The 27,306-nt window shown below is 35.2% G+C and overlaps 2 protein-coding genes across 8 annotated transcripts in view; both read left to right on the top strand.

The window, feature by feature from the left end:
- Nucleotides 1-12,369, top strand: part of LOC128211927 (uncharacterized) — a 28,762-nt gene extending 16,393 nt beyond the window's left edge. For all 7 annotated transcript variants that reach the window (XM_052917071.1, XM_052917072.1, XM_052917074.1 and 4 more), the window contains 5 exons: nt 1,439-1,552; nt 2,398-2,524; nt 9,454-9,649; nt 11,232-11,420; nt 11,702-12,369. In XM_052917071.1, coding sequence (XP_052773031.1) covers nt 1,439-1,552; nt 2,398-2,524; nt 9,454-9,649; nt 11,232-11,420; nt 11,702-11,986 — 911 coding nt within the window. In that variant the 3' untranslated portion in view covers nt 11,987-12,369. The remainder of the gene's footprint in view (nt 1-1,438; nt 1,553-2,397; nt 2,525-9,453; nt 9,650-11,231; nt 11,421-11,701) is intronic.
- Nucleotides 12,370-16,633: 4,264 nt separating this feature from the next.
- On the top strand, nt 16,634-26,245 carry LOC128211912 (RING finger protein 122-like). The gene is made up of 6 exons (XM_052917037.1): nt 16,634-16,706; nt 18,335-18,437; nt 18,870-18,909; nt 20,135-20,173; nt 21,849-21,928; nt 23,348-26,245. Exons 2-6 carry the CDS (start codon nt 18,346-18,348, stop codon nt 23,556-23,558), a joined length of 462 nt encoding a protein of 153 aa, XP_052772997.1. The 5' UTR covers nt 16,634-16,706; nt 18,335-18,345; the 3' UTR covers nt 23,559-26,245.
- The last annotated feature ends 1,061 nt before the right edge of the window (nt 26,246-27,306 follow it).

The raw sequence follows: 27,306 nt of genomic DNA, 5'->3' as shown, positions 1-27,306 counted from the left end.
TGAAGAAGCTTCTGTAGCATACCATTGAGATGAGACTGGACTTTGGAAGACCCTCGGTACACCATAAAGATCTGGGGTACGTCATGCATCGTTAGCAGATTGTGTACCAGCTCTGCTATGTCTACCGACAATGTCAAGACAGATTTAAATACCACAATATAAAACAGCTATTGCATTCAATATTCTCAAACCAGTTTGGTCACTCACAACTTGTGAGTACACAATATGGTGCCATAGCCCAGATTTAAATTAAAAAGCTGCTAATGTTAGTTTAACATTTGTAGAATATTATAATGTTTGTCAGACAACAAGAGCAGATGGCATTTTTGTTTGCTGTTCAAGACTTCTCACTGAATGGTAACATCTGTTTGGTAACTCGATGTTATTTAATGCTCCTATTTTGCTATCATGTTTTATATGTTTTTCTTTGTTACATTCCTTATTACCCAAAATTAATACTTACCTAGCCAGCCCCCCACCTCGGACAATGTATTTGTCAAGTCAGCTATTAATGGTCCATACAGTCATTGTTAATAAGCGTATAAAATTTCACAAGTACGATAATAAGACAGTAATAGCGATTTTGATGTCCATTATAACTCTGATTACCAAATTTTGTAACATGATATTATTAAAGTGCATTATGATTTTATATCATACAAATAGACCTTGGTGAAGCTTTGTGTTTCCTTTGTTACGCAGATATGAAAGTTTGCTATTGTAGAAAGTCACGATTTGAATAAGATTAAGTGAAAACAGTTTTGACATTTACATGATAATGAAATTTGTATATCATTTTCAATTAATTCTTTATCTTCTTTGTAGATAGTTTAGATATTAGACAGTAACATAAGAATGTTGCTTGCAAAATATTTACATAACATTTGATTGTGTCCTTTTGCAAATAGCTTCATCATTAAAGAATAGCTGTTTTATAACTTAACAGACAAAATTGCTGTCCGCATATGGTTCCCTGCATGCTGAAAACATGTTCTCAACTGAGTCAGTTAGTACATAGGCTCACTTTGTGGACACTGACTGTCCTTCTTAAGATTTTCCACAATATGTTCTTACTATTATTTTGGCCACATTTCAAATAATAAACACATGAGATCAAACATACATAGAGAAAAAGAGTTGTTTAGAATTAGTTTTATAAGACCCCAGTCTCCAAAACATAATTCTTTTAATGCACATGATTTTGAAATATGTTTTTAAAATTTATCCAGGAAATTGTTATAGATTTTTCCATTTACGGATGAAAATTGGAAGAAATTTGGATTTAAACTTTAACATACTATTTCAAAACCCTTTTCTAAAGTCATAAACACCCCCCAAAAATAATTTCATTTTGCTTTATTTTATTTAAGGCATCGAAAATTCATATTATATTAAGCTGCTTCAACCTATATAATCAAATATTGCCATTTTCTATTAGGTACTCGTCCATCCATTATCCATATGGGCCAGACATTTCGTCAGGGTGGGAATGGCCTTCAAAATGGCTTCCACTCATTCAACCTTCAAAATGGCACCCTCCCTGCGAGAATTGGTGAGTACCCTGTTTGAATTTGAGCTTATATTGATATAATTGTTGAGTGCTTAATTACGCGACTCCCGCTCATCATCCATTCCGCAAGGTCAGTAACAGACTTCACACCGCTAGTATAGAGAAGTACTTTAGTCAGTACTCAAATCACCATTATGTCAATGAGTAGAAGTAGTAGTATAAGTGTTCCTACAAACAAGATTTGAACATACTGACGAATATGTGAGTACCTGAACTGAGGCTGTAACCCTCATTTTTAATAAAAAAATAAGGATCACTTTGGACTCAGAGGGTGGTACAAGGGTATTGTATGCTATACAGGATTTGAGTAGAAAATGAAAGCAACGGGGCGGGGTGTCACACCCCTCTAGCCTAGCTCTCATTCTACTCTCTGTTGAAAACCAGCAGTTAGCACTGACTATAGCCATATTGTATAATAATTGCTAAATTATAAGTACCTGTTTATCTAGGTTGCTATGTCTCCTACAGAAATGAAAAAAGGAACTTGAATGTACATCTAGAGGATAATTGTTTGTTTCATTGTGAGATTGCTATAAATTTCACAATGAAACAAACAATTAACCTCTATATGTCCATTCAAGCACCAAAAGCAATATTTTATGAGTAGCATATATATATGTATTTCACTGATACATCTTTATAAATCATGTTATTTAATCCTATTGTTTATATTCAAAATCTTAGTCATGTTTAATGTATGGTATTTTCTGTACCTGCTTGCTTTTTTTGGATAAACAGTGAATGGTATATTAGTTACCTTATATATATATAAGAGTATATCCTATTTCAACTTAAGTCAGTGAAATTATGATATGATTGTTTTACAGGCAAAATGATATCAGTCGGTGAAGAGAAATCCCTGGAGCACCAAGTAGACGTGCTGCGTGCCCAGCTAGACCACTCCCTAGACACGATACACCATCTGCAGGAGAGGGAAAAACAATGCCTTCAAACGTATGTAATTGCTTGGTCCATATTCAAACCCTTTCTCAATATATGTACATGGTTTATGTATATGTACATGAACGTGGTCTGGGTATATGTTCATGTATGTGACCAGGCTATATGTTCGTGGTCTGGGTATATGTACATGTATGTGACCAGGCTATATGTTCTTGGTCTGGGTATATGTTCATGTATGTGACCAGGCTATATGTTCGTGGTCTGGGTATATGTACATGTATGTGACCAGGCTATATGTTCTTGGTCTGGGTATATGTTCATGTATGTGACCAGGCTATATGTTCGTGGTCTGGGTATATGTACATGTATGTGACCAGGCTATATGTTCTTGGTCTGGGTATATGTACATGTATGTGACCAGGCTATATGTTCTTGGTCTGGGTATATGTACATGTATGTGACCAGGCTATATGTTCTTGGTCTGGGTATATGTTCATGTATGTGACCAGGCTATATGTTCGTGGTCTGGGTATATGTACATGTATGTGACCAGGCTATATGTTCGTGGTCTGGGTATATGTTCATGTATGTGACCAGGCTATATGTTCGTGGTCTGGGTATATGTACATGAACGTGGTCTGGGTATATGTACATGTATGTGACCAGGCTATATGTTCTTGGTCTGGGTATATGTTCATGTATGTGACCAGGCTATATGTTCGTGGTCTGGGTATATGTACATGTATGTGACCAGGCTATATGTTCGTGGTCTGGGTATATGTACATGTATATGACCAGGCTATATGTTCTTGGTCTGGGTATATGTTCATGTATGTGACCAGGCTATATGTTCTTGGTCTGGGTATATGTTCATGTATGTGACCAGGCTATATGTTCTTGGTCTGGGTATATGTACATGTATGTGACCAGGCTATGTGTTCTTGGTCTGGGTATATGTACATGTATGTGACCAGGCTATGTGTTCTTGGTCTGGGTATATGTACATGTGGTCTGGGTATATGTACATGTATATGGTCTGGCTATATGTTCTTGGTCTGAGTATATGTACATGTATGTGGTCTGGCTATATATACATGTATGGGGTCTGTCTATTTGTTCTTGGTCTGGGTATATGTACATGTATGGGGTCTGTCTATATGTTCTTGGTCTGGGTATATGTACATGTATGTGGTCTGTCTGTATGTTCTTGGTCTGGCTATATGTACATGTATGGGGTCTGTCTATATGTTCTTGGTCTGGTTATATGTACATGTATGTGGTCTGGCTATATGTTCTTGGTCTGGGTATATGTACATGAATATGGTCTGGCTATATGTTCTTGGTCTGGTTATATGTACATGTATGTGGTCTGGGTATATGTACATGTATATGGTTTGGGTATATGTACATGTATGTGGTCTGGGTATATGTACATGTATATGGTCTGGGTATATGTGGTATGGCTATATATGTACATGTATGTGGTCTGGCTATATATGTACATGTATATGGTCTGGGTATATGTACATGTACATGTATGTGGTCTGTCTATATATGTACACGTATGTGGTCTGGGTATATGTACATGTGTGTGATCTGGGTATATGTACATGTATGTGGTCTGGCTATATATGTACATGTATGTGGTCTGGGTATATGTACATGTATGTGGTCTGGCTATATATGTACATGTATGTGGTCTGGCTATATATGTACATGTATGTGGTCTGGCTATATATGTACATGTATGTGGTCTGGGTATATGTACATGTATGTGGTCTGGCTATATATGTACATGTATGTGGTCTGGGTATATGTACATGTATGTGGTCTGGCTATATATGTACATGTATGTGGTCTGGCTATATATGTACATGTATGTGGTCTGGCTATATATGTACATGTATGTGGTCTGGGTATATGTACATGTATGTGGTCTGGGTATATGTACATGTTTGTGGTCTGGGTATATGTACATGTATGTGGTCTGGGTATATGTACATGTATGTGGTCTGGGTATATGTACATGTGTGTGGTCTGGGTATATGTACATGTATGTGGTCTGGGTATATGTACATGTATGTGGTCTGGGTATATGTACATGTATGTGATCTGGGTATATGTACATGTATGTGGTCTGTCTATATATGTACATGTATGTGGTCTGGGTATATGTACATGTGTGTGATCTGGGTATATGTACATGTATGTGGTCTGGCTATATATGTACATGTATGTGGTCTGGGTATATGTACATGTATGTGGTCTGGCTATATATGTACATGTATGTGGTCTGTCTATATATGTACATGTATGTGGTCTGGGTATATGTACATGTGTGTGATCTTGGTATATGTACATGTATGTGGTCTGGGTATATGTACATGTATGTGGTCTGGGTATATGTACATGTATGTGGTCTGGCTATATATGTACATGTATGTGGTCGGGGTATATGTACATGTATGTGGTCTGGGTATATATGTACATGTATGTGGTCTGGGTATATGTACATGTATGTGGTCTGGCTATATATGTACATGTATGTGGTCTGGGTATATGTACATGTATGTGGTCTGGCTATATATGTACATGTATGTGGTCTGGGTATATGTACATGTGTGTGATCTGGGTATATGTACATGTATGTGGTCTGGGTATATGTACATGTATGTGGTCTGGCTATATATGGACATGTATGTGGTCTTGGTATATGTACATGTATGTGGTCTGGGTATATGTACATGTATGTGGTCTGGCTATATATGTACATGTATGTGGTCTGGGTATATGTACATGTATGTGGTCTGGGTATATGTGTACATGTATGTGGTCTGGGTATATGTACATGTATGTGGTCTGGGTATATGTACATGTATGTGGTCTGGGTATATGTACATGTATGTGGTCTGGGTATATGTACATGTATGTGGTCTGGGTATATGTGTACATGTATGTGGTCTGGGTATATGTACATGTATGTGGTCTGGGTATATGTACATGTATGTGGTCTGGGTATATGTACATGTATGTGGTCTGGGTATATGTACATGTGTGTGGTCTGGGTATATGTACATGTATGTGGTCTGGGTATATGTACATGTATGTGGTCTGGGTATATGTACATGTATGTGGTCTGGGTATATGTACATGTATGTGGTCTGGGTATATGTACATGTATGTGGTCTGGGTATATGTACATGTATGTGGTCTGGGTATATGTACATGTATGTGGTCTGGGTATATGTACATGTATGTGGTCTGGGTATATGTACATGTATGTGGTCTGGGTATATGTACATGTATGTGGTCTGGGTATATGTACATGTATGTGGTCTGGGTATATGTACATGTATGTGGTCTGGGTATATGTACATGTATGTGGTCTGGGTATATATGTACATGTATGTGGTCTGGGTATATGTACATGTATGTGGTCTGGGTATATGTACATGTATGTGGTCTGGCTATATATGTACATGTATGTGGTCTGGCTATATATGTACATGTATGTGGTCTGGCTATATATGTACATGTATGTGGTCTGGCTATATATGTACATGTATGTGGTCTGGGTATATGTACATGTATGTGGTCTGGCTATATATGTACATGTATGTGGTCTGGGTATATGTACATGTATGTGGTCTGGATATATGTACATGTATGTGGTCTGGCTATATATGTACATGTATGTGGTCTGGCTATACATGTACATGTATGTGGTCTGGGTATATGTACATGTATGTGGTCTGGGTATATGTACATGTATGTGGTCTGGGTATATGTACATGTATGTGGTCTGGGTATATGTACATGTATGTGGTCTGGGTATATGTACATGTATGTGGTCTGGGTATATGTACATGTATGTGGTCTGGGTATATATGTACATGTATGTGGTCTGGGTATATGTACATGTATGTGGTCTGGGTATATGTACATGTATGTGGTCTGGCTATATATGTACATGTATGTGGTCTGGCTATATATGTACATGTATGTGGTCTGGCTATATATGTACATGTATGTGATCTGGGTATATGTACATCTATGTGGTCTGTCTATATATGTACATGTATGTGGTCTGGGTATATGTACATGTGTGTGATCTGGGTATATGTACATGTATGTGGTCTGGCTATATATGTACATGTATGTGGTCTGGGTATATGTACATGTATGTGGTCTGGGTATATGTACATGTATGTGGTCTGGCTATATATGTACATGTATGTGGTCTGGGTATATGTACATGTATGTGGTCTGGGTATATATGTACATGTATGTGGTCTGGGTATATGTACATGTATGTGGTCTGGGTATATGTACATGTATGTGGTCTGGGTATATGTACATGTATGTGGTCTGGGTATATGTACATGTGTGTGGTCTGGGTATATGTACATGTATGTGGTCTGGGTATATGTACATGTATGTGGTCTGGGTATATGTACATGTATGTGGTCTGGGTATATGTACATGTATGTGGTCTGGCTATATATGTACATGTATGTGGTCTGGGTATATGTACATGTATGTGGTCTGGCTATATATGTACATGTATGTGGTCTGGGTATATGTACATGTATGTGGTCTGGCTATATATGTACATGTATGTGGTCTGGGTATATGTACATGTGTGTGATCTGGGTATATGTACATGTATGTGGTCTGGGTATATGTACATGTATGTGGTCTGGCTATATATGTACATGTATGTGGTCTGGGTATATGTACATGTATGTGGTCTGGGTATATGTACATGTATGTGGTCTGGGTATATGTACATGTATGTGGTCTGGCTATATATGTACATGTATGTGGTCTGGGTATATGTACATGTATGTGGTCTGGGTATATGTACATGTATGTGATCTGGGTATATGTACATGTATGTGGTCTGGGTATATGTACATGTATGTGGTCTGGCTATATATGTACATGTATTTGGTCTGGGTATATGTACATGTATGTGATCTGGGTATATGTACATGTATGTGGTCTGGCTATATATGTACATGTATGTGGTCTGGGTATATGTACATGTATGTGGTCTGGGTATATGTACATGTATGTGGTCTGGGTATATGTACATGTATGTGGTCTGGGTATATGTACATGTATGTGGTCTGGGTATATGTACATGTATGTGGTCTGGGTATATGTACATGTGTGTGGTCTGGGTATATGTACATGTATGTGGTCTGGGTATATGTACATGTATGTGGTCTGGGTATATGTACATGTATGTGGTCTGGGTATATGTACATGTATGTGGTCTGGCTATATATGTACATGTATGTGGTCTGGGTATATGTACATGTATGTGGTCTGGGTATATATGTACATGTATGTGGTCTGGGTATATGTACATGTGTGTGGTCTGGGTATATATGTACATGTATGTGGTCTGGGTATATGTACATGTGTGTGATCTGGGTATATGTACATGTATGTGGTCTGGGTATATGTACATGTATGTGGTCTGGCTATATATGTACATGTATGTGGTCTGGGTATATGTACATGTATGTGGTCTGGGTATATGTACATGTATGTGGTCTGGGTATATGTACATGTATGTGGTCTGGCTATATATGTACATGTATGTGGTCTGGGTATATGTACATGTATGTGGTCTGGGTATATGTACATGTATGTGGTCTGGGTATATGTACATGTATGTGGTCTGGGTATATGTACATGTATGTGGTCTGGCTATATATGTACATGTATGTGGTCTGGGTATATGTACATGTATGTGGTCTGGCTATATATGTACATGTATGTGGTCTGGCTATATATGTACATGTATGTGGTCTGGGTATATGTACATGTATGTGGTCTGGCTATATATGTACATGTATGTGGTCTGGCTATATATGTACATGTATGTGGTATGGCTATATGTACATGTATGTGGTCTGGCTATATATGTACATGTATGTGGTATGGGTATATGTACATGTATGTGGTCTGGCTATATATGTACATGTATGTGGTATGGGTATATGTACATGTATGTGGTATGGCTATATGTACATGTATGTGGTCTGGCTATATATGTACATGTATGTGGTCTGGGTATATGAACATGTATGTGGTCTGGGTATATGAACATGTATGTGGTAAGGCTATATATGTACTTGGTCTGGGTATATGGTCATGATATTTGAAATAGATCAAGTTTCCAAAATGAGTTATTGACCTTGAATTATAGCTCATTGTGTAAAGAGTGCAGCCATTTTAAACGGAGTCCTCATACATTGTTCCTAAACGTATGTGACACAGTTTATTTCAAAGTTTGTATTCTGCATTTTCTTAATGTGGAATATTTTTAATAATAATAGTAATTAAAATGAATAGTTATGGGTAATCATGATTAATGTCTTTGTATTATGGCAAATTGAAACAAATGTTTAATTTTTGCTATATTAATAAAATTGATGAGGATGTCATTTCAACCATTAGATAGATTTATCATAATTTATTGCATTGTTTATTTAGTGTGTTAAGTCAATGGAATGAGCACTATATATTCAGAGAAAGTTGAAAGTTAAAGGTATTCCGTATATACAGCCTACCAGGGCCCATTCTAACAAACATTCTCGAGTAATATTTTTTGTCATTTAATAAAAATGCTTTTTTGAGTTCGAGTATGATTCTACACTCAGACTTGAAACTTGTAATAACCATGGACCCTGGTTGTCTATTGCAAAAAAGTAAAAATTACATTATTTCATCTTGTCTTTAACTCGTATAAAAAAGCGTGGGTGTTTGATCTCATAAAACATTGTCAATCATCATTTTCTTAATTTACTTGCAAATTAATGATGTATGTAAAACTAATTTCCATCATCTCTTTAAAACAATTAAGTCATGGTAAACACTAATAAAAAAATAATATTTGGTAAACTAGTAATTCTCTTCTGGTATATTAAGTTAATTTTATTATCCATAAATGTGCCTTTTTCCAGCATGTCTGAGCTACAGCTCCAAATCAACAACCAGAATAGCAAACCTCAGGATGTCGCAAAACTGCAAGAACTTGTACGCAGGTTTAAGTCCCTGTACGACACAGATCGAAGAATAGCTCTAGAAGCACTTGACTCACTTACTGAGCTGAAAGAAGTCCACTCGTTAAAGGGAAAAATACTCTTCTCTGTTATTGTTGTACGTATTGAGTAGGTTTCAGAAAACCTTGATTATTATTTGCTGCACTGTGTCAATGATAAAGTCAGGCACAGTCATATAACCATTTATTAAAGGGACTAGACACCAGATGATACATTTGCAAGAAAAAATGAAAATTGTCAAAAACTTACATAAAATTGACATCATTTTGTACAATGCATTAAATCTTACTTACTGATGTATCACATGGCTTACAACACATGCATCTTCGCAGTTTTTGCACAAACTTCCAATTCAAAATTTACTTGGGTTGTCTACCACTAAGTCCCAGTAAGTTTAAAAATAGCCTTGGTATATTTATCTGTACTCATAAACAGATATGATTTAAACTGGGAAACAACTAAGCGCTAATTTTAAATGGGGAAACACAGATGAGACAGCAACATGATTGTTACGTTTATTATTTAAGACATAACAATCATGTTACAGCATTGACAGTTCTAGGCTTGTTTGAGAAATACTGTATTTGTGAATTATGGACCATCTGGTCTCTAGTCCCTTTAATCTATCACTTCTGGCCCCAGGAGCTTAGCTAGTACCAAACATGTAGCAATGCCTTGTTTATGTTTTGTTCACTAGTCTATATCAATGAAAGGATTCCTTGTTCATTTGTTTCATTGACTTTTATAAGCTCAACTGTTTTTTGAAGGCAAAATGTCAGGGTATTGTGACAGCATTGGTTGAGTTGTTGATGCTGTTGTTTTCAGTATGCAAACACTAACCTTAATCATAACTCAACAAATGTTAAAGATATTAAAAAAACCTTGTTATACATGTTGCCAGGGACAAAACCCACTTGTTTGATTAAAAACAATAATCAGATGAGCACATGTGAGCATTTGTGTTCCCTCTGCAGCGATGTTAAAATCATATTATATTGAAAGGTGTATTTCCATTTGAAGTTCATGTTCATAACTGTTATTGACTCATCTTCATTAATAAAAATAAAAGTGAATGATAATAACACTCTTTAATATGACTTTGAAACTGAATAATTACATTAATGATAATTGTTATCATTCATTTTAAGTAATGTGTCTTTTGCGTGCATAATTTATCGAGTATTAAATTAGTCAGATCGTATGAAAATTATGATAATCGTTTTGAAGAAAAAAGGCAAGATATTAACATATCCTTGGCGTTGACTTTGCTACAGCTGTGAACAAATACTTAATAACTTGCATATGTATACAATGACATTGACAAAAGCAAGGCCAATAACGTCAGCTTAAATATATCACCAGTTGTGCCCCTTGACCACCTGAGAACAACTAATGAGTGTTGACATCCACTTACAGCATTATTGCCTGGTTATATAAATTAAATACAAAGACTTGCTAACTCTTTCATTCCGCTGATACATGTACTTCAATGATAAATTGAACATGCAAATTAAGCAAATGGAACTGTTCATCTTTTGCATTTCTTGAACTGTTGTCTTCAATTAAAATACTTACTATTGTTGTTAGCAGACAGAACTGTAAAGTCTTTGGTTTTTATGATTAACCTTTTCTTTATTTTATTATATTATTATCAAACACTGTGTTTCATTATATTCCAGCTTTCCTTTCGCTCAGTCCAGCAAATGTTACACGAGTTACGAGGGAAGGTTCGTCACCTACTAAAACTTCCTGTTCCAAACATGCCCATGTCCACCCCTGATGATCCTGTTGCTATGGAGATGGAGACCCACATAGAGAACTACCTCTGTCGGGCTGAACAGAGGTTTGACATCTCAACATGTGTACAGGTGAGTCCTCTTGGAATCTTACGCAATAAGTTTAAAGTCCCTTAAAATACATGAACTAATTATTGTGTCTTGACTGTGTTTATAAAGAAAATATATCAAGGTATTATTGGAATGCAAAACTGTTACGTGCATAATTATCACACTATATACCATAAACATATAAACATGTTTCAAAAAGCTTTGCAAAATTGGTTGTTAGATTTTAAATTATTCAAGTATAAAAATATATATACATTATCTCATAGATTTGCATTACTGATGTATTTTCTGGTATTATTCAGGAGGTGAGCTCCCAAATATTCGCCACTCTGTATGACTATCCATGTCTCAAGGAATGCGAGGGGCTCGTATCATACATCACAAATTGTGTTCATTCAGCATGGACCTTGAGTGTACAGACACCACCGTTTCTGATCGTGTATGACTCGCGAGTGTTTAACAACGAGGTACATGTGCGGACAGAGGATTCCGATATTCAGTCTGTGATGATTCAAAACTTTTTATGGCCTTCTTTACTGCAAGGAAGTAATGGGCCGTGTGTACAGAGAGGAATTGTTGAGACTTGACATAACATTAGTTTTAATGTGTACGATGGAGGAGACTTTCACATATTATTTTTTCAGCTTTAATTTAAACCTATTTAATGCCAGAGTTACATTTTATTTAAAAGAATTGTTAAACAAACTTATTTTTTAAGTTAGTTATTAAAGAAGTGTTTAATTATTTATTTGTTTTACAATATACATTTATTTTTTGAAGCCAAAGAATTCTTTGTTAAATGTATTGTGGTTTTTAAAAGGTGTTACACACAGTAATGGAGTTTACAGACATGGGCATTTATAACAGTCTGCATTTGCATGTATTTAGTCCCACCCTTGTTATATGGCTTATGGCTTTTACAACTAATGTTCATACCCATTAAAGTGTTTAAAATAAAATAGTGTACATTGTTGTCTTGTCCTTTATTTTGGAGTCTTATCTGTTCCAATGGCCAATATCAGATAGATAGTCATTTTGTCATCACTATTCATACTTATTAAAATAATGAAATATGTACTGTTAAAAAGCACTACAAACAGATAGCTGCAAAAAGAGTGAATTCTACTCCGTGCACATATATATTTCATGTGATACAAAGTGCCGGCATTTAAGAAAATCTTAATTAAAATAGAAATGGGTAGCCATGAAGGTCTCCACATAACATTACGCCAAGAATTATAAGCTTCACGCTTTCCACAGACTTAAGAACTAGATGTCAAAATATTTACAAAACCATTTGGAATAATCTTCTGGCCAATGGCATCTATTGAAGTTTCTTGGTAATAGGTAATACCATTCTTAAGTCTGTGAGTGGATAAAGTTTTCGTAAGACCGTTAGACAGTCGGCCTTGACTAAAGACAATAGGACCTTTTACTGGTCAAGGATGACATACCACTTAAATATCATGATCCTACAGTATGTCAGACCGTTCTCGAGTTATTGAGGGGGCAAAAAAGGACTAAGAAAATTGACAGTGACCGTTGACCTACTGACCTAAAAAGAATAGTGGTCATCGACTGGTCAATGACAACTTACCACCGAAGTGTCATTTTCCTACATCAAACCGTTCTTGAGTTATTATGCTAAAAAAGTTTTCAAATTCTTATGAGTGTTGACCTTGACCTTGACCTTCGATAAACTGATCTCAAAATCAATATGGATCAATTACGTGTCAAGGGCAACCTACCAAGTACGTATCATGGTCAAGGTCAAACCGGTGTGGATTTATTGTTACAGATTGGTCAACCGATATCATTGGTAAATGTTGGTGTTACTGTATGACCTGTTCAGTGAAAACTTAAGGTAAATGTTACAATATTCAAATAAAATCTTTCTTTTATTGGGACGATTGTTGAAATGAATTTTGTATTATTCCCCGTGTATTCATTAGTTTTCAGTGTATTAAGCTATGCAGAAAATAGATTCATTTTGAGGTTAAGATTATTTACTTATGTTGAATTTAAGAACTGTACTTGTGTTCAATTTAAGTATAAGAAGGGCAACTAGTGATTTATTAAAAACTTGGAATTGTGAAGGGTTGTTCGCAAAAGGTGGCATTGCCATACAAAGAGTCATGCCCTTGGCGCAATTATTCCACTCAAATTACCTTTGCCTTCAGTTCAGCCCCATCGTCATGCCCTTTCCGCTGACAGTCAATAAACATATCTGGGTATTTTTGCTTCAAATTGACAGGTTGGTACCCTTCGCTCAAATATTCATTCCAATTACCTCTTCGTTTAAAACAGTAGCCATGACCTTTGTCGTTAGACTTCATTCACATTATTCTTCCGTTTAAAACAATGACATATATGTGACCTTGGTCATTACCTTTCCGTTCAAAGAAACAGCATGTTAGTGAGAGTAGTTCCATTGGAATTAAATCTCAATTCAAATGGATGAATGTCCTTGACCTTGGTCATAACCTCTCAATTCAAGACAACAGCATATCCATATCCATATTGATTTCATTCTGACTACCTGTCATATAAACAGCACTATGTCCGTGCATTTGGTCCTTCGAGTCCATTCCCGTTACCTCAATTGCAGAGAGAGGCACCCCAATGACTTTTGTTCTCAGGTTCCATTCTCAGTACTTCTCAATTGAAGGTATGGTAACGCCCCTGATCCTAAGATTCCCTCCTCGTTACCTCTAAATTTCCAGATTGGTCCTTATAGATTTCTTCCTCGTTACCTCTAGATTGATCCTTAGATTCCCCTCGTTACATCCATATTCTAGATTTGTTCTAAGATTTTTCCTTGTTGTATCTAGATTCAAGGTAGATAATGTCTTTACCCGTAGTCTTTAGATTCCCTCCTTATTTTTAACCTCTAGATTCAAGCTAGAGGCATGTCTATGCCCTTCGTCCTTAGACTCCTTCCTCCTATCCTCTACATTCAAAATAGAGAAATGTTTATGCCTGTGTTCATTAGATTCCTTCTTCAATACCTCTAGATTAAAGATAGAAAAATATTCATGCCTGTGATTCTTAGATTCCTTCCTCGTAAGACTTTGCGTCTAGATTCAAGATAAAGACATGTCTATACCCGTGGTTCTTAGATTCCTTCCTCGTTACGTCAAGATTTAAGATAGAGACATGTCTAGATTCAAGATAGAGACATGTCTATATCCGTGGTTCTTAGATGCCTTCCTCGTTGCGTCTATATTAAAGATAGAGACATGTCTATACCAGTGGTCCTTAGATTCCTTCCTCGTTGCGTCTAGATTCAAGATAGAGACATGCCTATAGATACCTGTGGTTCTTAGATTCCTTCCACGTTACCTCAAGATTCAAGATAGAAAAATATTCATGCCTGTGGTTCTTAGATTCCTTCCTCGTAAGACGTTGCGTCTAGATTCAAGATTGAGACATGCCTATACCTGTGGTTCTTAGATTCCTTCCTCGTTGCGTCTAGATTCAAGATAAAGACATGTCTATACCCGTGATTCTTAGATTTCTTCCACGTTACCTCTAGATTCAAGATAGAAAAATATTCATGCCTGTGATTCTTAGATTCCTTCCTCGTTGCGTCTAGATTCAAGATTGAGACATGCCTATACCTGTGGTTCTTAGATTCCTTCCTCGTTGGGTCTAGATTCAAGATAGAAAAATATTCATGCCTGTGATTCTTAGATTCCTTCCTCGTTGCGTCTAGATTCAAGATTGAGACATGCCTATACCTGTGGTTCTTAGATTCCTTCCTCGTTGCGTCTAGATTCAAGATTGAGACATGTCTATACCCGTGGTTTTTAGATTCCTTCCTCGTAAGACGTTGCATCTAGATTCAAGATTGAGACATGCCTATACCTGTGGTTCTTAGATTCCTTCCTCGTTGCGTCTAGATTCAAGGTAGAGACATGTCTATACCCGTGGTTCTTAGGTTCCTTCCTCGTTGCGTCTAGATTCAAGATAGAGACATGTCTATACCCGTGGTTCTTAGATTTCTTCCACGTTACCTCTAGATTCAAGATAGAAAAATATTCATGCCTGTGATTCTTAGATTCCTTCCTCGTAAGCCGTTGCGTCTAGATTCAAGATAGAGACATGCCTATACCTGTGGTTATTAGATTCCTTCCTCGTTGCGTCTAGATTCAAGATAGAGACATGTCTATACCCGTGGTTCTTAGATTCCTTCCTCGTTACTTCTAGATTCAAGATAGAAAAATAGTAATGCCTGTGATTCTTAGATTCCTTCCTCGTAAGACGTTGCGTCTAGATTCAAGATAGAGACATGCCTATACCTGTGGTTGTTAGATTCCTTCCTCGTTACCTCTAGATTCAAGATAAAGACATGTCTATACCCGTGGTTCTTAGATTTCTTCCACGTTGCTTCTACATGTAGATTCAAGATAGAGACATGTCTATACCCGTGGTTCTTAGATTTCTTCCACGTTACCTCTAGATTCAAGATAGAAAATATCATGCCTATGATTCTTAGATGCCTTCCTCGTTGCGTCTAGATTCAAGATAGAGACATGTCTATACCAGTGGTCCTTAGATTCCTTCCTCGTTGCGTCTAGATTCAAGATAGAGACATGTCTATACCTGTGGTTCTTAGATTTCTTCCACGTTACCTCTAGATTCAAGATAGAGGCGGTTCTTAGATTTCTTCCTTGATACATCTAGATTCAATAGACAGACATGCCTTAACCAATGGGCCTTAGATTCCTTCCTCGTTACCCGTACATTCAAGAAAGAGGCATGTCCCGATACACGTGTTCCTTAGATTCCTCCATCGGTACATGTACCTCAATATTCCGTTTTCGTTACCTCTACATTAACATAAAAAACATTTTTTTATTCACATTATACTTTCATTCAAGATAGCAACAACCCATAACTTAAAACGTTTTTGTTACATTTATTACAGTTTCCATTTAATTATTTTATCCCAAATACATTGATTACTAGTAAATAAATTTAACCACTGTAGTTGAGGTGGACCGGGGAAAATCCATGGATTCAGCCTACTTCCATTTTACAACCAAAGACAGCAGAACATGGAATATGCCAAAAAATGTTGATAAGGAAGAAATATTAATAATTCAATCATTCGTGTAATCTGGGACCAATAACAAATCCTACTCCCAGGCGTAATGCAATCGTTAGAACATATGTACTTGCACTATTACATGCCACCGCAACATTTCTGTACGGGTACGGTTGGCGTACGGGAAATAACTCTCCTGTCAGTCATAAGTCGTAAAATTAGAACATATAAACAACGACGTAGAACAGCTAATTGAGGTAATTTACTTTTATGTAATTAGAAAGCAGATCTTTTTGCAACACAAAATTCAATGCGACAGTGTCATGTATGGAAACCTGTTTGATTGCAAGTGTTAAGATATCATTCTGTCCAATTTCACTGTGATGTCCTTTTATAATTCATCAGTTTATAAGCCAACATTACTCTGTCGGGTGCAGGACTAAGTGAACCACCCCCTAAGTGAACCACCTCCTAATTTCGAATTTTTAAAATTGAATGTAATTGAAAATAAATGTGTGGAGCATGAAAAAATTCATTGCCCACAAATTAATCTTAATATGCAATATAAAACTGCGCCTGGACTAAACATCATTTAAAAAAAGCCTGGACGGAAGACTATCTTAGTATCTATCTAAACAAGTAGCTACAAAGAAACAAGCCCCTCCAAGATCATAGTTCTTGAACACTCAATCCTGCACAAAAACACACATACATGTATGCAAACAAAAAACCAATCCAAAAATGATTTATCTTTACCATGGCACAAACATTTCTAACTGCCTTTCATCAAATTCATCAATATGCAAATACATGTTTTCACCATACAAAAATAGGACAGAGATGACTTCCCCTTCTCTTGTCAACTGTTTTGGTTGCGTCATTCGTAATCTGTGCATGCCAAGTATTGAATATCCTATACATGTAAGTTTACTGCCAACTATGGTGGCTGATGCTACCTTTTGGGTGCTGTATAATATAGCGATAATATAGCTATGTGCTATTTTTGAAAGTATGAAGATATTTGTTCGCATAAAAGGTACATTGCACTTGATTTTCTGTACAATAAAGTTTGCGTTCATTTTACATGAAACAGTCAACCATCCTTGACCCCTGTTAGTGGATTTTCGCAAGAAAGCCGGCCAGTGTCATAGATATGTAAATACAAATTAAAAAATCTTGATGATTTCTTTGATGAACCTGAAAAGTATTTCAACCCAAATGTAATGAAAAGGGTAAAATGAAAATATAAAAAAAAAAAAAAATTATAAACACTCAGCCACGTTTTTTTCAAATTTTCTAAGAAATGCAAGCGCGCTTAATGGATTTTAAAAAATGCAAAATTTCCAAGAAGTGCTAGTGTAATTCCTCATGGATTTGCAAAATTGCGGCAGAGCTTTCATGCTGTATAAACGCACAAAAGATCAGAATCAATCCTTTATTGCCAGATAAGATGAACACTGCAGTCTAAATTACTCAGCTAACCGTGCTGCCAAAACACACTACACTCCTCCCCATATTTGCCAGTCATGCTTATCAGTTGGGTTAAGTGGATTTAGGATTTTATGTTGATATCAGAGAAAAAAAGTACTAAGCTTGCTTTAAATGCACCATTTCCGATTAGAATTGATAATATTCTTCGAGGGAGTTCCCTTAACCCACCTGCAAACATTTTAAATCAAATAATTTTCAGTTATAGTGGAGGGGCCCATGTCAAAAGGTTGATCCTAAGTTCCAACATCAATTCTTGGATCCGCCCCTGAATTGGTGTTTGCAAAAAAGGTGGACATCCTGTCAGTACTTAAGAATGATCTATCTGATTGCCTCAGTAATATGGAAATTGAAATGTTACTCTTCATCAGTAATAACTGTTGCCTTGTATTTGCAGAATGGGCTAGCATGGATGTACCAGGGTCTGTCTCTCTGCCCTTGTTGGGTATTGGTGTCTTCACCCTCCTGCTCAGCTGTATCTTCTGTTGCTACATGTGGAAGTATGATTGTTGCAATTATTGTGCATATCTAACATTTAAGGCTTTTTAGGTAGTACACACTAATGGCTGGCATACAGTACTGTGATGAAAAAACATGAAAACTTGTGCACTTTTAGGCTCTAGTTCCGGTATTAGATCATTTTGCCAGAGATTATTGCTCAAACCTCCAACCCAACAAGCAGAATGGGCCTAAACATCTACATATACCTTGTGGTTGTTAAACACTAAATATCTTAAAGACAATAATGGCACTCATTTCCGAGGACACACAATGTCAGTTTATTGCTAGAACACATATTTTATAAAATCAATCCATTTCATTAGTACAAGTGCAAAATACTTTGTAATAAACTTTGATATCTCAATTTTCTGGTTGAAAATTCAATATGGTTAATTTTATAAATCCTCCCTAACTTCGCTTATCTGTTACAGGTTAAAAAGAGATGCAAGGAAGGAAAGAGGGTACAAACGGGTATGACCTTTTAATGAACAGGTGTTAAATGGCACTTGTACCTGTAATTTCAGTACATGTATTAGCATAATAAAAGAGATGACCTACAGATAAGATACTAAAAAAATGAATGTTGTTTGGACTTGATAGCTCAACTTTTTGAAAATTAAGGAGAGCTATACTCCTTAACATAGCGTGGCTGTTGGCGTCAAACCTTGGTTAAGGTTTGCATGTAAACACCTTAAAGGGGCTGTACTCCGTATGATGAAATAGCGAAAAAAAGAGAAAATTGTAGAAAACTGACTTAAACTTGGTATCGATGTGTACAATGCATTGAAACTTACTAACTGAAGTACCACGTAGTTTACAATTAATTTATTTTTCACAGTTTTTTGGTATTTTTCCATTATTTTTTTTTTACTAGGTATGTCTACCAGTAGAATTCATTCCTTATGCGTGATTGGCTAGTCGATGTTATCACGTGATATTACCAAGTTAGGTATATAGCTGAAATATGCCAACCGTAGAGAGAAAGCCTTCGTAGCACAGTAGATACTACACTGGACTGCAATTTGGGCAACCCCGGTTCGAACCCGGTCTCCGACTCGATTTTTATTTTACATTTTGGTTTTTTGTTTACAATTATGATATCAAAGAGTAAACTATTTTATTAAATAATTGTTCTGAGATCCGTTACAGAAAAAACGTTTTTTGGTGCCAATCTGGTGTACAGTCCCTTTAAAGTTATTATCTCAGCATATACATCATGTATTGCATTAGATATCCAACCTACTTAAATAATGAAGTTAGATAATACCAATTTGAATATTAAGCAAAATTATTTAACTTAGCAGTTTTGGTTAAGGTTTTACAATTAATCTAATTTTACAGTTATCTAGCATGTTTCGCCAAAAGTTTGCAATCATTAAATTTAATAACAGCGGAATAGTGGAGCGTGCTGTGACTGTGACAGCTCCTGCTTTTTTCTCAGAATTTATTTAATGTTTTCATAAAGTATTGGGTATTGTTCATTTTTGCATTACTGAACAATTAAACTTGGTATAAGCTTAGTGCAGCCCATCTGCTTATATCATTGTTTAGGAAAACAAAAAATAAACTACTGTATTTTAGTGATGTTTTATTTTACATGGATATATTTTATGAACTTGTATTTCATAAATAAATCATGTTGAACCAGGCTTGTTATACAAGTTACATGCATGAATGTTTCTGTTTAATCCTTCAGATGGAGTTCTCACCCAGTAAAAAGAGTCTTAGAAATGATGTAAGTTTGCATTAAATCAAATAAATTGTCACAAGATATGCTGTTAATCAATCTTTTGTAGGGATGCAAATGAATGGCAAGATTGATATTCGAATACTCAGGATTTTTTTCAATTGAATATTCGATAACCATAATGAATCTTTTAGAAGTTGTAGTAAACTAATACTATTTGCTATAAACCTCGATTTCCTAATCATTGTATGTTGAATTATGTTACCCACGCATGGGTCTAAAAACAGACACATGGAATTTCTAATAACGCTTATTACACAGGTAATAGTCAAGCTCTTGAATGTTTACGGGATCATCTGTTAGTGTTTGTTTGCTCTCTCCATAGATGTATAATTGCACCTTCAACAATGTTAAGAAATATGAATCTTGTTAGTAAATCTTAGAATGTTTCGAGAGCAGATATTCACAAGGAATGAAGAAGAACTGATCTTCAGTATGTTATATCATGACATCGATTAATTGGCATGGTAATTTAAATGTATATGAAAATCATTTATACTAGCTGAAAGTCACTTGTCTTATTACCAGTTATTGTACAATAGTACCAGTTGATAGGTTCTATATTGACATATGACGCGCATGCAGTGTATTTCATCCCGTTAACGCTTTCTGGCATTAGGTACCAATCATTGTTAAAATTAGACAAAAGTACTTTATACACAACAAGTCAGCAGCCGGCAAATGGTTTATTTTTTTATTCATTGTACAACAAAAACAAAAACAACCAATATCAATTTTGACTTTCGAATACCAAATGTTCCATCAAATATTCATTTGCATCCTTATTTTTTTGTGAAAAAATACATTGGGTTAATTGTTCAGAAGTTCATTGAAGTTCATAACATTGTTAACATCAACTGTAAACAGTGGTAAATCATTAAGAGAAAAAGTGCAGTAAAGAAGAACCATAGCTCTATTTTTGTCATTTACAGAGTTATTGCCCTTCATTACCTTTATATTGTTTGGAGCATAACTTGAAAACTATTGGATAGAATTTTGATTTACTTCATATAATGATAAAGCACAATGAGATGAAGGGCAGTGTACATGAACCATGCCTCTATCCAGAGTATTGTCATTTTAAGGTGGGATTTCTTAATATTTCATTGCCATTTTCCATCTGGAGCGTTTGTTTTCGTGATAGCTCTAGTTAAACATGTTCTAATCCTGTAGACCTGTCAAGTATATTAAAACATGCTCTATGCAGGCAGACCTGTCAAGTATGTTTAAACATGTTCTAATCCATTAGACCTGTCAAGTATATTAAAACATGCTCTATGCAGGCAGACCTGTCAAGTATGTTTAAACATGTTCTAAACCATTAGACCTGTCAAGTATATTAAAACATGCTCTATGCAGGCAGACCTGTCAAGTATGTTTAAACATGTTCTAATCCATTAGACCTGTCAAGTATATTAAAACATGCTCTATGCAGGCAGACCTGTCAACTATCTTTAAACATGTTCTAATCCTGTAGTCCTGTCAAGTATTTTAAAACATGTTCTAAGTAGGCAGACCTGTCAACTATCTTTAAACATGTTTTAATTCTGTATTCCTGTCAAGTATTTTAAAACATATTCTAAGTAGGCAGACCTGTCAAATATGTTTAAACATATTCTAATCCTAAAACCTGTGTGTTTTAACATATTTTCATATTTTGCAGACTTGTCCTGTGTGTTTGGATGAATTTTCAACCAAAGAGAAGATAGCTGTGTGTACATGTCACCATGTTTTCCACTCTGTGTAAGTATTTACATTTATGTTCTCAATAATGTTTCCCCTTCGACAAAGGAAGACATACCGGTACTGCCATTTCTGTCATTATTCTTTTTACCTTCATTTTCTTGAAACATTTTTGTTGTGTGTAGAACTTGGAACTACTTGAAGGAATTAAATGAATATTGAAAGATGGCAATGGGAAGTTGTTTACCTGGTAAGAATTGAAGCTCTGGGTCAGAAACTACCTAAAGGAATTGATTGATCCTTTGAACATTTTTAGATAACAATGTGAAGTTGTACACATATCAGAACCTTTAACTCTTGGACTCTTCTGGCAAAGTCATGACCCCTTATACAAAGCCTAAATAGGAAATGATGTAAAGGAATTCAATGATGATAACATTGCCAGTACAAGACCATTTTTGCAAACTTTTAGGTTATGTCCTATATCACTATGATTTACTTAAAAAAAATATCATCTTAAATATTTCTATGAAACCTCTGGATGGAATTCGATAGAGAACTTCCTCCCCTTGTTTTTTTTTTCCTATTTTCATTGCTCATTTCAATTCCTTTCAGTTTTTAGCTCACCAGAGCACAAAGTACTAAGTCTGAGCTACTATGATAGGGTGATTGTCTGTCGTCTGTAGTCCGCCTGTCCATTCTTTTGTTGTCAACATTTTCCTTCAAACAACTTCTCCCCCTAAACCTCTGGGACAATTTCAACCAAACTTCACAGAAATGTCCCATGGGTGGTTCACAACCAGAATCCTTCAATGCAAGTGGTTCCAGGCAAAACTCTGGTTGCCATGGCAATAAAAGGAAAAACTTTGAACAAAATAAAACCATTGACCGAATTTCAAAACAATGTCAGAGAAATTATTTTTAGGTGACCCCGTAACAAATAATTTACCCTATTGTGATTCATAAACACATGGCTGCCAGGGGCTACTTTTCAAAATATGTCTATATGGAAACCTTTGAAAATCTTTTCTACAGAAATTTTTGGTCCAATGTTAAAATATTTTCACAGAAATGTTTCTTAGTTGAACCTTTGAGCAACATAGTTGTTAATTATTATTACATTTTTTTTAATTAGTTACTTCAAACTTCATGAATTTATTCACAAGAACTATGTGATGTAAGAGCTGGCCCTTAGAAACCAATACATATTTTCATTTTTGGTACGCCCATTTAAAAAAACAGATGTATTATAGTTTCACCTGTGCCATATGGACACTCGGCTTCCAGTAGTTGTCCAATCAATAACTTAAGAACCCTGTGTCCAATCAGGTGAGCAATATAGGGCCATCCTGGCCCTCTTGTACATAACATTTCATCAGTTTTCAAATGGGCACTTATGGTTTCTTTCTGCATATCATTCAATTTCTTAATTGCAGCATATGACGTTTTATCATAAAGTTAAGCTTTGTCCCATTTCAGTTGTCTGCTAGAGTGGTTACGTCACAAAAACAGCTGCCCCATGTGCAAAGCCCCAGTACGACAGGAAGCATCCCCCGTTTTACCCGGCGTTGTTCCCTCTGAATCCACCGGCCTCATTCTGGCTGTGGAAATAATGAGACCCCCTTTGAACAATAACAATGGATCTGGTAGCGAGAGTTCAAGAGGGACTGTTGACCGATTTGTGGTGTAAACTATAGTGGTGTATTGGATAAAGAACAGGAGACGGACAAAATCCCCCCTGGACAAAAACCTCCCTACCAAATTTTGCATAGGCAGACAAAATAACCTTGACGAAATCCTCCTCACCAAAACTTACATAATGTAGAAGCATAAATTTGTGGTAAAATTGTTTTAAATCGTAATTAAATAAAACATTATACAACTTATGCGATATATATATGGTTTAAACCACTTGAAAATGGTTAAGAAAAGTTGAATAGCATACAGGGGGATTATACATTGTAGCTGATTATGCAAACATTATTGGGGAGGGAGATTTGTCAGAGGGTGGGAGGAGGGGGGTTGTCCATCTCTTGCTAAAAGTTTGCTTAAGTTATTATACTCTATAGCCTTGAGACTTATGCAAAGATTAAGAAACTTAAGAAAAAGAATGATAAACAGAATTGCATGTGTAAGCTGTTCACACCACCAATGAATGTCTGTGATAAAATGATTTAAATAAAGTGCTCTTATTTGTACAGTTTATATTTTTGTAATTAATCAAATAGTTATAAAAAGTTAACTGTTTTTAATTCAAGAAAATTTAAGATAAATTAACATGAAGTTTGATTGTTCGAGTCTGTGTTCATTGTGTCTAGTATATTGAGGATTTGTTGCGTTGTTGATTACATTTTTTTTCTTAATCTACGCAGCTCCTGTTATGTTTGTGACTTATAAACTCATTGTTATAAATTAGATTTTTTTACCCAAAATTTTTGATATTTTACCATTAAATTTTGTTATGATGTTGTTTATTTGTTGGTTTTTATTAACATTTTATCTTCTTTTGCACCATTTGAATGTGATGTTTATATACTGTTGCACATGTGAACATAACCATGCTTTGTCACCAGCTTTCTATTAGTGCTTAATACTGTTATTTCAGTCACTTATAATCTACTTATATTTAGATATTAATCAATGGGGTACATGTATATGTATGCAGAATTAGTAGTAATTATACTTAATGCATTCACAGTCAGATGCCTTTGTAGGACACTCTCCCTTATATTCAATTAGTTTTGTCGCATCACAAGAAGGCCAAATGTTATTTTCCAAAAAAAATCAACATATTATTGCAGATAAATTTATTCTGGGTGCAACATTGAATTTGTCTTCCAAATATTGATCAATAGAGAATGAGAGAATAGGTGCATATAGGCATCAGACCATGAATGTTACAGTATGTATGGTGAATTTGCATGTTTAAGTTGACCATGATCTAAATTAAAGTATGATAGGACAAAAGACTCATCTCTTACATCGTCTACTAGTTTTGCTTTAGAAATAGAAAATAAAAAAAATGAAATCTTAAACTGTAAATCATATGTCATGGTCAGCATTTTAGTTCAGATTTAAACAATTTGCTTATTTAACTCGATATGAAAGCTATGTTTCTATCATTGCTGGTCATCCTATTAATTATGTTTTTATTGTTAACGCCGGTGCTATATAATAACCGGTATATATTTATAAATGTGCAATTTAATCATTAAAAAGGTTGCTGAAGTTTTATGGATTTTAATCCAAATAAAGTTTGAAGACTTTAGAAGTATTTTGGACAACTTGGATTTGTCATATTGTGTTCGTTGCTTTTGGGAAGTATTTTTTAGTGGAAGCGGGTTAACCAATTTCACAAGGTTTAGCATTCAAGAACCAATTATTTGATTAGCAGCAAACTTCTCTCGTTTGATATTTCACGAGGTTTTAATTTATGATTATTAAACTGTCAGAAATGTTAACAATCTACAGTGCCTTGTAGTGTGATGTTTTAAATGGAAGACAGGTTACGAAACACTTCATGTGCAGGTGCGTCCACCTCAAACAGGTATGTGTACAGCGTGAAAGTTTAAATTAGTTCTATAGGTAGGCTGTTTGGTTTGTTATAAACGATGTTAACCAGACATATCTCTACAGGTATTGTTAATCAAATATGAAATTATATTGTTATATTTTTTGTCTACTACATTTTTGGGAAGTAGATTGGTGTTCATTCATAATATAGTCAAAATTGATGCACTTCAGTAGAAATTTGAAAGTAAAAAAAGCTTTTGTCTTTGAATATTTTGTTTTATTTTACTTTTCACTACTTATAAGACTTTTTAATTGCAATATACAATTGCATATAGAAGTTAATCCTAACAGTACTCATTTTAGACCATGAAACAATTGCCCAGGTGGTACTTAGGAAAAGCTCCATTTAGATTCTCTGATTTTTTAAGTAAAAATTCTAAATTATATAACATTTTATATAACATAAAACCTTCTACCTCACTCATATTAATTTTCTGAAAAAGGTAAAACAGCATTTATGTCATCTCTTAGTTGCTGATTTGAGCAGAATATGGTTTTCAAAGAAAATACTATTAAGAGATTTTATATTGATGTTAATGAACTATATTCTATACACTGTATCTTAACCAATAACAGCTCAATATTTCCAGCATTGATGAATATATGTATATATATTCCTGTTGTGAATACCCTACATGAAATTATTAGCATGTACATTATGACTGAAACTATAAAAATCATTCCTACATTTGATTATTATTGTTTCTAGGAGTGTTAAAATATGTGCATTTTGCTTTGTGGTATAAAGTTGTGCAGTTTTACTATACCGTTTTTATAACATTAATGCATTAAAATTGCATACAAGTTCTTGTGTTTGTTTTCTGTTTTCCACTTAATTGCGTATTGCTTGAGTATATTTCAATCTAATGAGTCACAAAGGTAAACACTTTTTATGAGTTAGTTTTTTTTCCGTTTTAAATTTTACATTATGTTAGGAACATTATTCCAAAAGAACAAATACACACCATTTCTCCCATTTTTCTACCATGTTTTATTTGTTGTTGTAGAAGATAAGTCCCAAATGTTACCTGGTTTAACAAAAAAAGGGATCAATATGAATTTGTTCTCATTGAATGATTTGGTATTATGCTTTGTATTACATGACATTCATATACAAATACATAGAATTTATATAGCGCAAAAATGATAAAATATTCTTTTGCTCTTCAAAATTACAGAAAACACTTAGAAATAAATCTGTCCACATCTAAACTATCAGTGCGCATAAAACTGACTAAACAGATAGGTTTTCAATTTTGATCTAAAAGTGGCTTCAGATATTATGTTTCGATAACTTCATGTACGTAGATAATTCCACCATTTTGAACCAATGACAACGATTGATCTGTCAGCTAATTTGGTTCGTCGCATTGGAATAGTAAATTGAGTGTCCTTATGTGATCTAAGTCTGTATCTTCCTCGAAAAGGTATTAACGTTTCCCTCAAATACAATGGGGCTGTACCATTGCATGCACGGAAAACCAGCACTCGAACCTTGAAAATAATTCTGGCCAGTGTAGTTTTTCTTATTTTGAAAATTTCCCACTTGAATTTTTAATGCAATTTTGTGGCCGTCAGCTTATCAATACAGATCACCTGGATATTTCTGCACTACTATATTAAGAGCCGAAATATACAGGATAAAGACCACCGGTCCAGCACAAGAACCCTGTGGAACTGCGAACAGCAGTGTATGTCATTTATAATTGTTTATAAAAAATGTTAACATTATAAATCATGGTCCGTAAATTCTGAAGATGGTCAGTAATGTCCCAAAATCTGGTCCGTAATGTCCCTAAATCTGGTCCGTAATGTCCATGGACCGTAATGTCCGAGTTGATTGGGCAATTGCTTCTCACCTATCT

Source organism: Mya arenaria, chromosome 12 (genome assembly GCF_026914265.1).
Source record: "Mya arenaria isolate MELC-2E11 chromosome 12, ASM2691426v1".
Taxonomy (NCBI): Eukaryota; Metazoa; Mollusca; class Bivalvia; order Myida; family Myidae; genus Mya; species Mya arenaria.
The sequence above is the reverse complement of the archived record's forward strand: the minus strand, read 5'-3'. Positions and strand labels throughout refer to the sequence as shown.